Here is a 14,580-nt window from a genome sequence, read left to right as displayed (position 1 = left end):
TACAGTCACGGTAGCGCCTGGCTAATGTTGTCTACACTGTGTTCTGTTCTGTATTTTCTAGTATCGTGAACCATGGTTACTTTCAGCGGAGTGTATAACAGGTTTTCTCGCCTGGCAAAAGTTGCAGCCCAAAAGCAGCAACGGAAATATAACAAACTGTGCGCCATAGCCAGCAACATCTTGGGCAACAACAAGAAGGTATGCCACATACAGTGTGAGCTTTCGGTGCATGTGTGACTGTGCAGTTTTAGCCTGAGCGTTATCTTGAGTCATCTGTTTGCAATAGCGAGAGAGTGGTACTGTGATGATTTTTATCTCTTATCATTTCATTTGAATCTGCGCAAAGCCATGTAACGAGTTTTGCTTTCAGATGATCCAGAAACGTGTTAAATGATACCCTATAGCAAAATTGGGCTTCTTTCACGAGGCCCGTTTGAAGGGTAAGACTTGAAATGTGTGTGCTTTAGGCCGCAATGAGTTAAAAGTAAAACCGACAGATTCTGAAACTAAGGTCTAACACTAAATCTGCAAAATTGTCATGTTTATTTAGAAAGATAGAAAGCCAAAATAACCAAGCGTTTCATTGACTGCGCATAAAAAAAGCAGAATGACAGTCTGGCTGCCTGTGTACCCACATCACAGTGTTTCTCAAGATGTAGGCTGAGAGCAGTTTGATCATAGTAACCATACTTCCTCTTTTGTGGCTTGTTGCTATGGTAAGACTTCCCTTCCAGGCAGGAAGTGACAGGAAGACCCAAGTGATGAGTTTTGTGTGTGAGTGTGTAAGGAGTGTGCATCAAGTTTGGGTGGAGCACTCTGCTGCGTCCCCTGACAGTGTGCACATCGTAGGACTTCAGCTCTGAAACTGGTGTCTGGGCCATCATGGCGAAGAACAGCAATTCTTTAGAGATCCCTATTGGCCACATGGTGAGTTGGCACCATTCTTGTTAGGTCTTACTTGGTTCTGTGGCCGTCCTTTGGGTAGTAGTTCTTTGATACGCTTGTTACATATACGATAGGAGGCTTTGACCGGCCTTCCACAGTGACTAGTCAAGGCATTTTAGTGTTGAGTGTGTTGACTACGCTTCTTGTAGCTGTGCAGGCACTCTAAATCTCCCTGTATGCTGTTTTGATCTGCTTTTAACGGTGCTGTTACTATTAAGCTGACTTCCAATCCAGAGTATCAAGAGTACGGTTTGAGCAGTTGTCTCGTGCTGGCTTGTGTTTTGCCTCCAGTCTTTGATAGTGCCAGAATCAGCCTGTGTGGCTACACTTGGTTGCTACTGAGAACAGGCTGGGCCATTCTGAGCCAGAAGGAGAAACTGAGCCATGCCTGTTGTCCAATCTGTCATGTGTAGGCTGAGTTGGCTTCAGTGTTCTCGGTGTGAGACCATTGCATTTCTTGAAATGGTTCAGTTCTGCCAAAAAAAGGTGTGAAAATGTATCAACGGATATTAAGTCACAAGAGCAGGATGTTGCCGTAGTCTTAAAAAAAGGGGCTTTCTGTGGCTTGCGTTTGATGTCTGCATTTTGATATCGCTCCTTTAATAGATTTTTCAGAGAGTTAAAAGTGCATTTTACGAGAATGCAAGGTTTACAGCTAAGACAGTGACGAATCGATTGTTTTCATTAGTGTTTAGAAAATGTACTATTGACTATGAAAGCAGTATTTGCATAGCAGAGCAAATAACTGAAGAGGTGGAGTCAGAGAGACTCACACCTGCAGAGATAGACAGCCCATTTCAACCGTATATGGTCAAAATGTAACAATAGACAGGGGCTGTTGTCAAGATCAGTTATTTTTGGTTACAACAACGCACTCTCTGCTTAGAGTGCGTCGATTTATAGATACATCTATATAGATGTATAGATTTATCTCAAATGTAAGCTTGTAGCAAATGTCAAGCATAAAAGGATACAGTGACGTATTAGGAAAAATAAAATGTTAATTTTTTATTGTATCGACACATGAGGAGCTCTACAGCGAAACCCATTGATTCTGTTTTGGGAATTGAGCAAACTGACCTTTGATTAGTGGATGATTTTCTCCACTTCCTCAGCCTGTGTTGCCTTGGTTATGTATCTGAATTTCACTTTAACTATACAATGTAGATGACCAGTTTGGTTTGTGTTGCACTAATGTAGCTGGGTTACTTTGCAAATTGTGCCTTGCAGGACTTCCTAATCAGAGCTAGTTTTAGGATGACAGATAACTTTATCTAGTTATCTATATCCAGTTATATAGATTATAAGTAATGTAACTTCATGATTTAACATTTGACTAAAATTCTGAACTGAAATCAAGATTAACTGGCCATGTTGTCAAAACCTTGATGTTTACATGGCCTTCATTAACAAAATAAACAAATAATTAAGAAGCTTGCCTCAATGACTTAAAAAGCTAGAATATCAAGTACAGATCAGGTCACAAAGGTAATATTAAACACAGAATGAAAATGAAAGTAATCTATTCATAAAAAGTTAAATGCTCTACTTTAAAAGCAACAGTTACTGTGCAGGGTTGTGAAGATATTTGCCTCTTTCTGTAATGTAAAGGATTCTGTTACATTAGTATTATCAGTTAAAAACAACGTGTACTGTTGCTTAATAGTACACTTAATAGTACATTGATTAAAATGGCACTCACAGCTGTCAGTTCTGAAAATGGTACTTTATTTATAAGACCTATATCCTCCACACACTCTGGGCAAGTTGCTACCACACAGACTATACAGACATGTAGACACACACACATTCACACCTTTGGGCAATTTTAGAATCAGAGCCCACACGTCTGTGAACTGTGGGAGGAAACCAGAGCATGAAGAGGAAACCTTGACAAAGCTCATAAATGTATCCATCGACGGTCTCCTATGGATTAAAACCAAAAATTCTGCTGTGAGCTAATTTGCTGCTGTTTAAACAATATTTCCATAAGCTGAAGCTTTTCTGTGTATACGTCAGATCAGTATCTTGGTGACTTGAAAACATGTTTGTGATCACAGCTTGTAGGTTACAGGTGTTTAAATAGTCTGCAGATTTCATTTAGTTTCTGTAAAAAAAAAAATGTGTCGGTTGAAGCGAACATTTACAAGATGTGCATTTTGTGTGCTCTGAAAGCTGAATGAGGCTTATTGTCACCAGTTTTGCAACCACTTCCTGTAAAAACAGCCTTGGCTGATTGCGCTACAGAGTTACAGGTTGGAAAAAAAAAAACAAGAAGAGAAAAATAATGTGCAGCTGCTGTTCGTGTTTCCCTTCCTAAAGGCTTTTATCGTAGTGCTGTATAGTTGTTGCAGTAATATTGAGTTGTAGTGAGAATCTCCACAATCCTGTGTAAATGGGGCCAAAGTAAACTTTCTTCTTTCCTTTTGACTGTGCAGCCTGAAGAAAATATATGTAGGATAAATTTGAATAATATTATCAGTATTATACAGACAATAACAAAGAGTATTCAGTATTAGGCTTTTTCTCAGTTTTAGTTTTAACTGTTGAAGTAAAGTTCTTTGACAGATTGCTCTCTCTGTTCACAGAGCCAGGCAGTGTCAGATGGAGGTAAGCATGAGCAGCCAACTTGCATGCTGCTAATCCTGTACATATCTCAGTTCTACAACGTGAACATGTCTGTGCATGAAAATATCTGATTCAGTCTCACTCTTGGTCATGCTTTTCTGTGCTGATAAATGGGTGTGTTTGTGCCTGGATATGCTTTAGATTTGAACATGTCCGCACGCGGCTGTGGCGGCAGCAGCACCAGCCTTCCTGGGACTCCAGCCGGAGAGCATGGCCCAGCCAACAGTGTCATGAGCTGGGCCGTGTCATTTGAGAAACTGCTGGAGGACCCCTTTGGGGTCCGTTACTTTACGGTGAGGCAAACTAATGTTGGAATTTTTCAGTTAGGAAAAAGTTCAGGCAGAGTTCAAGTGTTGACATTAACTAATCATTACCCATACCTAATAATGCTGTGTGTGTGTTTGTCTGCAGGACTTCTTAAAGTCTGAGGTGAGTGCGGAGAACATTTTATTCTGGCAGGCTTGTGAAAAGTTCAAGAAGATTCCGGCCACTTCCTTGGATGAGGTACAAACTCTCTCTAAACTTTTCTTTTATGTATTTATCTTTAATTAATACTTTATTGCAGTAGTTCTTGTACTATGGGAGACAGAACTACTGCAGGACCAGATGTAAAGTATACATAAAATTAACAAGAGTTTGATCATGAAGTTGTGATGGCCTTCAACTTGGATCATATTTGATGGGTGTGGAGTGTGAATTTTCCTGCCTTCTGAAGTGGGATATGGCAGGAAAAATATTTGTAAACCACTACCCTGATAGCACACATTTGTTAAAACACATGTTTTGTAGAAAAGAAGTGGACTGTTTAGTGGGAATAGGGTTGCCTTGTTGCTGTAACTATGGGTGTCTCCAGCAATCGGAGGATGGCAGTGCGTCAGTAATTCAGTAATATTTTAGTTGCTTTTCAAGTAACATAAGCATTTTTCTGTTGTAATTTTGAGATGATCCCTCCAATAAGTCATTTGGTGCACTTTAACTGCTGACACTAACTTTTAATTGCATCAACCACAGTCAAACAGCCAGAAGCTGTGCATTGTTGGCAAAAAATAGATCTGCCATATGATAATTTTTATGGCTGTTTTTGGAGATTTACTTTGTGAAACAATGTGCAGAAATTGTAAGTATTCAGTTATTAAAAATGAAGAACAGGTTTGGTGGGAACTACTTAATTTTCCATTTTACAGAATGGTTGTTACAGTTACCAGCTGTTGCAGTTTGCTCTATAAACTTCTTTTGGCAAATATATTGGAAAGCAAAGTTATGTAATGCAAGCAAATGCATCATAATTTGGAGGACATTTGTATTCCTCTATAACAGTTTATATTTAGTGGTTACAATGAAAACCTGTGTAAACCCCATCACCAGGACCAATGTGTTAATATCCACAGTAGCTCATAATTTAGAGTATTCAATGGGATATAGTATTGTGTTACACAAGTAAACTAACTTTTACCATTTGACTGTGGCTGACCTGAATCTTTCTTTCACCTCCTGTGGAGATTATTTCCATTGGAGATTGACTGAGGAAATTAAAAAAAAAAAAAGTATTGAAAGGATCCAAATAGATCATACATCAGCCATAATTATGTAGGTGAAAGGTTTACCTTATCCTTTAGAAATCTGTATGATTTACATCAGAGAGCCACAGAAAGGTTTCCTTTAATTTATGCTACATAGAGTGTGCTTAACGCTTAAAGTAATACCACCATGTAATTTGGGAGCTTTGCAAACAATAAGTGACTTACTAGAGGATTTAAGAAGGTGAACATTCAAATGAAATCCACAGGGAAATTAACAGAGTGTCTGATCTTACTTGTGCCTCAGCACTTCATGAACTGTAATTAAGAAACAAAGTTTAGCTGATTGCTGACCTTCAGAATAGTTCAATCTGACAGAGCTCTTGCTGTTTTTTCCAGCTGAAAGCAGAAGCTCGCTCAATCTACAGCACCTACCTGTCTGAGAGTGCTCCCTACTCGGTGAACATTGATGACACAGCAAAGACGGAGGAGAAGGACCTTCAGCAGCCTACACCTGACATGTTTAACAAAGCTCAAGCGCAGGTTGGTATGAATCAACCCTACTACTTCTGCTTAGTAATTATGACTCATTTTTGACACACAGATGACTGGGTGCCCCCTCTTGTTGCTTTGCTTCAGATATTTAAGCTGATGAAAATGGACAGCTACAGGCGCTTTGTACGGTCCCCTCTTTATCAGAGCTGCACTTTGGCAACAGTAGAAGGCAAAGGCCTACCTCGGCTCTCCAATGAGTCTCCGCGCATGGGATCCTGGGAGGATATGGCCTCCAAAGTCCCCTTAAGGGAAAAGAAGGTACCGTATTTTCCACACTATAAGGCGCACCTAAAATCCTTTAATTTTCTCAAAAATTGACAGTGTGCCTTATAATCATGGTGTGCCTTATGTATGAATTCTGGTTGTGTTTACTGACCTAGAACCGAATTTACCGAACCGAAGTTAGCAGGAAGTTAGCTTGCTAGTTTCCACCTAAACATGATATAGCATGTTCTGACTGAGAGATTTCTGAAAAAATAAAATGTACAGCTCTGCTATCACTTCTAACATAAATGAAAACACAAAACTAAACAGCAGTGACTTTTATAGGGTTGCTGAAGTTGGGCTAGCTGGTATATAATGCTGTGCTACATGATCGCTAGCGACACAGCTATGTTAGCATAACATAAACACAGTGAAGCTGGAGGATGAACGCTAACTGTTTTCCACTTGATAAAAGTTAATGTGAGGGTTCTCGGTGGTTGGGGACAAATGCAATCGCATGGCAGGACGGACCAAACTTCAGTCAGGAGAACAACTCAGATAATCCATCCACAATACGAGGTTAGTCATTAGTATACTGCAACAACATGGGGATAGAGGAGCTGCAAGAGAATTCAACATTAATGAATCAATGGTACGGAAGTGGAGGATCAAGAAGGATGAGTTGAGTAAAGTTTGACTTATCGGACTGTTTTGTTTCGCTTAATGCGCCTTATAATCCAGTGTGCCTTATGTATGAAAACAGACCCATTCATTGACAGTGCACCTTATAATCCGGTGTTCCTTATGGTCCGAAAAATACGGTAGATGGACTGAAGGTCGAGATGAAGAATACCTGTTTTATTATTCGTTTGACATTTATTTCATCGCTGCCTCCAACAGAGCAAGAAGTCAGACCCTAACAGCTTTCTAGGTGGTAAGAGTGCCTCAGAGAAACAGCGACAGAAACGAGGATCCTGGGGAGGTAATGTGTGCCAAATGACACATCTCATGCTTCTGTGATATCTTATGTACATCTTCTGACTTTATTTATTTATTTTTAAATCTCATCAATAACAATGATTCCAACTCCTATGGCGTGGTTTCCTGGAAAGAGTCCCATTTGTCCATCAAGTCGACCAGTAGTGTGGAGCTTGGCTCCATCTGCAGGCATATGGAGGTCAGTACATTTATAAAGCATTTAGAGTTGGTTGGAATTATGGGAAATGAATGTTAATTTACAATTTATATGATTGGAGGTATACAGTTAACAAAACTAATATTTGAGGTGACAAGTATTAGTATAGAGGAAAATGTGTGATTGGGATTACACTTTTCTCATTTCTCTGTCTGTGATGTAGAATGGTGGCTCGAGTCCCCGCTCCCCTGAGCTGGGGGGTGGAGGTGGGAGTCGTGTAGGGTTGGAGGGGGGATACTGCTGTGTCTACTTGCCTGATGGCAGTGCCTCCTTGGCACCCACGCCTAATGGCCAGCCAATCAAAGACTTGCTGACTAGCCTTTGTGAGAAAAGAGGCTTCCCGCTGAAAGATGTTATCATTTACCTTCATGGCAAGGACAAGGTGAGCACTTTTGCTGTGCTTCAGCTGCAACTTTAAATCAGGAGGCATTTTTGAGGAACTTGAGCCACACTGTAAAGTTGTTTACAACAGTGAGCATGACCGACGACTGCCTCCTTCCTGTTCTGACATTTTCGTGCTGTGTTATCTCACCCCCTCAAAGTAACCCATGTTGATGTTCACATCTATAGAAATCCCTCTTGTTTCTTTCTGTTTGAAACATAATTTCTCTCTCTACAGCAACCATTATCGCTGGACCAAGACTGCTCCGTACTGAGAAATCAGCAGGTCTCTTTAGAGCTCAGAGTGACGTTTGCGTGAGTCAACTGAATGACTTCCTTCACTTCCTATTTTCTCCTGTCTTTGACACCATAGCAGGCTTGCACACCCCCACTACATGTCCCTTCTTACCATATTAGAGGGAAGTCCTTGTGGTAATATGCACACAAAGTCTAGCTCTCTGAGCATTAATCTTTGTACTCTTCCTTCACATTGACTAAATAAAATTCAAAATGTAATCAGAAATGGGTTTCCTGCTAAGATATCCCTTGCCAGCTGCCCTCGTGACTACAGACATTGTCTGACAGTAATTCTGTACTTCTGTTCCATTGCATTTGATTCAGTGTGAGTCACAGTGTGAGAGGAAAGTTATAGAAATAAGTGTGTGTTTCAGGGTGGAGATTGCCTTCACTGGTAAAACTGTGGGGATCATGGTGAAGTCTAGTAAGACACTGCAGGAAGCTCTCTCTGTGGTGCTGCAGAAGCACAATATTAAGCCACAAGAGGCCTTGGTCACCATGGTGAGTGTTGCATATGAGTAGGATTATAATATGTTACCTTTTCTTTGAGTCATTTCCATATAAAGATTAACAATATTGTCACTTTTAAATGAATGATTGATTTTCTGTGGTTGAATTCTACCGACAAAAATATGTGAAATGCCTTTTAACCTTTAATCTATTAGGAAAAATCAATGTGCATGTTTACCTATGTAAACATGTAATTTCAAAGTGTTACACCAGTGAGTCTTTTCAATATTATAATATCAATATCTATTTTACATATTTTTCAGCCATGTATAGTCTAGGATTATTTTGAACTATAGGTCTTGCAAAGATACTCAGTAGAGCAAAAAAGCTGGAAATGAGCGTCACTTTTAAGGATGGATTTCAAAATCTGTCACTAAATGAATGGCACACCCTTGTTGGCATTGTCATTGTAGCTGCATTGAAATGAGTCACACACTTGAATGTTTCTCACGTTTCAAAGTTTCACATTACATTTTTTGAAAACTTGCTTTACTTAAAACCTTTATCTTTCTCAGTAATGGGAAGCCAGCTGCACAGAAAACATTTTCCAGCCACGGTTTCTTTCATTTCTTATTACAGGAAAGAAGGCCTCTGTTTGCAAAGCTGCTACATTTTAATGAGTCATCTTCTTTATTTGTCAACTTTCACAGACACAAGTTTAGCTTATTGTTTTAATGAAATTGCTTTAGTAAAATTACTCATTTTAGAAATAATGCATGGTTCAGATTATTAAGATATCATTTTGAAACTAATGTAAGCAGCTTCTGTGTGTCCTTAAGATGCTGGTTCTACTTTTAATAAATGTTACACTAGTTTGTAGTGAGTAATGAGATTATTTTAGTAATGCATTGTCTTTTCTAAGTTATGCACAACCCATTTACTGCAGAGATGATTGATTCTCATAGTACTGTTCAGCTAAGTATGTCTGCATGTGTGTATGCTTTGTGTTTCAGGTTGGAAGTGATGAGCCTCTGAATGTGAGCACCAATGTGTTTAGTCTGGCCAATAAGACGCTCCGACTTGACAAAATCAAAGGTTAATATACTTGACCTTTTTAGAAACCCATAAATTTACCTCAATATGAAACAGGCTGATTAATGTTTATAACATTAATTGTAATACAGCATGCAGCTACCAGAGGAGCACAATAAGCCACAGGATGAAAACAAACCTACTTAGCTGATAAGTAAATGAAAACAGTCTTCAGTGAAATCAGATAACAGCACATTTCATCTCTCCATCAGCTGATTATGTTGACGATACATTGGCCATTATTGTGTGTTCTCTGGTGCTGTCTGTGGCTCCTTATTGATTTAATCGTTTCTTAATGGCTCGTACAAAGTGTTTTTCAGCTCGTGGTGCTCTCTCCCTTGAGGCTGTCTGAAGAGTCTTTTCACTGTCCATTTTGCGGTCATGTTTTTTCTGCATCACTGTTTGCATGTTTCTTTCTTTACTTTGCTTTCCTCTTTGTGCATTTCTCTTTTAGCCGCTTTTTTTTTTTTTCTTTTAAATTGAAGTTAAAATGTCTGAGTCCATTTGGTTTGTTGAATGCTGTGCCACTTTCAGTTCACTCACCTCTTTTCCTGACTGCTGAGGCTAGATCTGACTTCAGTTTGGATCAGTGCTCTCGGCCTCAGATTCTTTTTATTTTGTTCAGGAGGAACTAAGTAGATTCAATTAGAGTGGTTGTATCCCAGGAGGACCATTTTAATACTTAAGATGTTTTATCTGCCTAATGTCAGTGTTTAACGTAATGGGTATGCTAAAGTTCTGTAGCATCGTCAGCTTTTTGTTGACTACTTGTACACTGAAAATAAGAGTTCTGTTAGAAACTCATTTCAATCTTTGTGTGTATACAGGCAAAGAGCAGACCAGCATTTCCAGAGGCGGCAGTTCTGCAGCCAACCAGGTGAGGCAGTGTTTATTGAAGCGTCAATAAAACGGCAACAAAAATAATTTTACCATCATGAAGAAACTTTGAATTGCTGCTTTGTGATTCTTAGGCATAAATATTCTTTTGTGACTTTTGGGTAACTTATTTTGGAAAAATAACAACTCAAATGAGAATTTTTGTATGAAGCCAAGGCTGAACATGAATAGTGTTAAACAACCTTCATTACCTTCTTAGACAAGTCCCTATGTTGCCCTTTTTTGTCTATTTTATGGGACCAGTCATTTCCCTTTAACAGTATCTATATAAACATGCATTATATAAATCTATGAAAAGTGGTATGTTGCAGTGTGTAAATGGGCCTCATTCACAAACTACATTATGTCAAATCTGTATAATCTTTCTGTACAAATGTTTAATGGACTAGTGTAAGCATATACATGCTGGTACTCTGCAAAGAAGACTTAAAACCTCCTGATCACCAGATGGTTTTGGGTAATTTTAACGGACATCTTTGTATTCAAGGTAAAATAAGAATATTGTCAGAAATGATTGTTTATAGTTTTCCAACTTGGTATCACAAAATGTTTACAAAATTAAATGACTATAAGGAATATGTTAGCTAAAATGATTTAGGCCTTAGCCTACATTTTTATCCTTTCAATATGAGGTCTCACCAGTTCAAAAACAATACAGAAGGCAAAGTCTGAGACATTTCAGGCTATATTGCTTTAATGATTTATTTATTCTTATAACTTTTATCCAGCGCACTCCTTCTGGGAAGGCTTTCTACAAGTTTTAGGAGTGTGTTTATTGGAATTTTTGATCATTCTTCCAGAAGCGCGTTTGTGAGGTCAGACGGTAATATTGGACGAGAAAGCCTGGCTCACAGTCTCTGCTCTAATTCATCCCAAAGGTGTTCTATCAGGTTGAGGTCAGGACTCTGTGCAGGCCAGTCAAGTTCTTCCACACCAAACACGCTCAACCGCTGTCTTTATAGACCTTGATTTGTGTACTGGTGCGCAAGTCATGTTGGAACAAGAAGGGGCCGTCCCCAAACTGTTCCTACAAAGTTGGGAGCATGAAATAGTCCAAAATGTCTTGGTATGCTGGAGCATAAAGAGTTCCTTTTACTGGAACTAAGGGGCTGAGCCCAAGTCCTGTAAAGCAATATGCCAAAACCCCCTCCCCCAGACTGTACAATGCAGTCAGACTACCACTCCTCTGGCAACCAGCAAACCCAGACTTGTTCAACAGATTGCCAGATGGAGAAGTGCGATTTGTCATGTTTCCACTTCTCTAGTCCAGTGGCAGCGTGCTTTAAGACTCTGGCGTTTGAATTGCACTTGTTGATGTAAGGGTTGAATGCAGCTACTTTGCCATGGGAACCACTCCATGAAGCTCTTTACACACTCACTCTTGAGCTACTCTAAAGGGTACAAAAGTTAGAAGGGGTGTGTGACCTCTATGCGCTATGCTGCTGAGGTCTCAATAAACAAAAAACATGTCTTTTTATTTGCCATTCTGCCCTTCAGGTGTTGGTCTTGTGCACTTTTGAATTATTTTTGGCACTGCTGCAATTTTAAATTGCTCCCTAGATGTCTTTTTCTAGCCACCTGTATGCTTCAAATATGCCATAAATATACCTCAAACTCCAGCTGATCTAATCCTTATGTTGAGGAGCATCCCTAGTAATAAGAGTTGGGTCTCTGACTGTGAGCCACACACCTTTTCTTCAAGATAAAATGTAAGTTGAAGTGAGACACACTAAAGGAGGTTCGTTTGTACTGCAAGGAGGAGCGATCTCAAACTAAGTCTGGAAATGGTATATGGCTGCACAAGACGCTGTCAGATTCAATGATTAAAACTAGAAATGAAAACTTACTAAGTGTTACTGAGATTTAAACCTTGTGAGCTGAGAAATGGTTTGTTGATGATGCTGAAATCTGTTTTAGTCCCAGGGAGGAGCAGCAAGTACAGGTCCAGAAGCCAGATCACTGAGCCAAGACAGAGCTAAGGCTCAGCCAAGGTCTACCAAGAACCGCGAGATGGACGGTAGGATGACTTGGCAATATCTAGTGTGGTTTGGTTTAAGGTTATTGAATTAGCTGAGTTGTTTTCAATGTGGGGAAATAATTTTGTTATATCAGTCTTTATCTGCATGCCAAAATATATACATGTAGGTAATACTTCATTAGAATATACATGATTGTTGCATCGTGAAGTTGTATGACTATCTTTATTAGCCAACCCATCTAAAAAGGATGGGCATTTTGAGGCGTATGCGTTTTAGCTTTTTACCCCTCAGCTTTAAAAGGCTGATGGGGTATTGTGGTCACTTGCTGGATGGGTGGCATGGACACAGGTTTGGGTATCTGATATCTTGAAAACAATGCCTTGTAGAATTTTTTATAACTGATACCATAGATGCATCCCCTAAAAGTCTTGGATGAGTTTGAATCGGTGACCTCGACCAATGGAATGCAATGGGTACTTCTGCCAGGAGGCTTGGGCGGGGTAGGTAGCACCACTGGCAGGTGACAGTATTGAGGTTTTTTTTTTTTTTTTTTCTTTTTTTTCTCAGATGTTTTATATTATTATTGAAATTCTGTTCAATATCAAGATTATTGTCAATATATCAACTATTTAGATTACAAATTAGATTGGATGAAACTTTATTAATCCCTTGGGTTGGTTCCTCTGGGAAATTCAGATTATATTACATTTATCTGATTATCAGAACAAGAGGGCAACAATAACAATGATTTGTCCATGCCAGGGTTCCTGGACATGCTGACGAGGGCTCAGAACTCCAGGGTGGATGATCAGCGAGGTCTTCTCACCAAAGAGCAGCTGGAGGTTCCTTCCTTCCTCCAGCTGCCCACAGAGCAGGTGCAGGAACCAGAGGATCCCAGTATAGCCAGCTCTTCCACTACTGACTCCAAAGCAAAATCTGAGGATAAGAATTCAGCTGAAAATTCAGCCGAAGCAGCGAAGGAAGCCCCCGACTCTGCTAAATCGAAATCCCCAGACATGAGGGAAACAACAGTTTGAAAGACAATCATGTGTTGGATGAACGAAGATGTGATCAAAAAAACTACGACGAACATTTCACAAAACTGTGATATGATTAATTTAAGAAAATTAATGCAAGAAAAAATTAGTCCTATAGCACTTTTTTCTAATTGTTCGCAGTATAAGCTCTGAGAAAGCGGTGTGCTACTACACGCTGCTCTATACTTTTGAATGACCTTCTTTTAAGCCAATTTGTAAATAAGGCAGATCATGGCAAGCATTTATGGTGTCGTTCTAAAACACTACACATCCTTATGGGGAAAATGTTTGCTATGAAATGATTAATTCAACCTTATATGAAAAAGTTATAGGTCAGAATGTCACCCTGAAACTTTAAATGTTTTAGTATACATTTTATTCATCCCCTGATTTGTAATACTGTACAGATTTTGATATATCGTTCACATTTCTTCTGTTTTTTCACAGCCGTACTTTGCAGTAATGTTTTCTTTAAACTAAGCACAGGAAGGAGTGACTGTCCAAAATGGGTTTCAATGTTTTTGCACGGTTTCTTTGCTTCAACATGCATGGAATATTTGATGCAGATTTATTATTTAATATATTCTTTTTAAATTTGTGTGTTGCATGCTTTAGGTGTGTTGTGTTTTCTTTTTTTTGTGTTTTTGTGTGTTGTGTTGTGTTTTTTTTTTTTTTTTTTTTTTTCTCTTCCCTTTTTTTTATTTTTTTTATTTTTATTTTTTTAAATTATCCCTATGTTTGCTGTGACTGCACTTTGCAAAGCCCTGGTCATGTCCTGTATTCCTGTTCTCTACATCTCAGACTACAGATCTAGTTCATTAAATGAGTAATGTGATAATAAAAATGAAATGGTTGCAATGATTCTAACGATAATCCACAGGGTGTATTGAAAAAAAATTAAAGTGTTTTATAAGAAATTGTTATCCTGTCTGTCTGCATTTATTTATTTATTTATTTATTTATTTATTTATTTATGGGGGGGGGTGATGAATCACTGAGGTCAGTTTCTGGCTTGAGAAATGCTACGTGATTGGGTTTTATATGCAGTGCAGTCAGACCCCACAACCCCTGTGGACCAACTGTGTGATTCATACAGGGTAAAGCAAGTCTTTACACATGTAACTAGCATTGATTACATTATTCATTCTTGAGTCTTCTGGTGTATCTTGGTTAAAGGAAAGCTCTTCGAAAATGCTGTCACATAATGATGTCCTTTTTCTTTTTCTTTTTTTTTTCTTTTTTTTTTTTTTTTTTTAAAAAGAACCAATCACAGCACTGCAATGCTATGATTGGCTCTTTAAGTTGGTTCTGTGGCCAATGACCAGCTTAATCTGTCTGCAGACTTGTTGCTGGAAGGTGGCTTCCTGTTGTATTTGGCTATTGTATGGGTTACAAAACAATCT

The 14,580-nt window shown here is 39.0% G+C and overlaps 1 protein-coding gene across 2 annotated transcripts; it reads left to right on the top strand.

Annotated features, from left to right (window-relative positions):
* Positions 1 to 63: 63 nt before the first annotated feature.
* Positions 64 to 14,069, top strand: rgs14b (regulator of G protein signaling 14b). 2 transcript variants are annotated; one of them, XM_085423860.1, is made up of 15 exons: positions 64 to 198; positions 3,534 to 3,555; positions 3,715 to 3,866; positions 3,985 to 4,077; positions 5,490 to 5,633; positions 5,730 to 5,903; positions 6,750 to 6,831; positions 6,962 to 7,026; positions 7,208 to 7,426; positions 7,664 to 7,740; positions 8,097 to 8,223; positions 9,186 to 9,267; positions 10,092 to 10,141; positions 12,079 to 12,178; positions 12,903 to 14,069. In XM_085423860.1, exons 1-15 carry the CDS (start codon positions 73 to 75, stop codon positions 13,175 to 13,177), a joined length of 1,788 nt encoding a protein of 595 aa, XP_085279986.1. In that variant the 5' UTR covers positions 64 to 72; the 3' UTR covers positions 13,178 to 14,069. The 2 variants fall into 2 exon arrangements, with proteins under 2 accessions (XP_085279986.1, XP_085279993.1); XM_085423867.1 differs by lacking the exon at positions 64 to 198 and adding an exon at positions 809 to 927.
* Positions 14,070 to 14,580: the final 511 nt, after the last annotated feature.

Source organism: Rhamphochromis longiceps, linkage group LG2, assembly GCF_057381845.1.
Source record: "Rhamphochromis longiceps isolate RC_006_pf linkage group LG2, R_longiceps_female_GT1.1, whole genome shotgun sequence".
Lineage (NCBI taxonomy): Eukaryota > Metazoa > Chordata > Actinopteri > Cichliformes > Cichlidae > Rhamphochromis > Rhamphochromis longiceps.
This window is presented reverse-complemented; position numbering and strand designations above follow the sequence as displayed.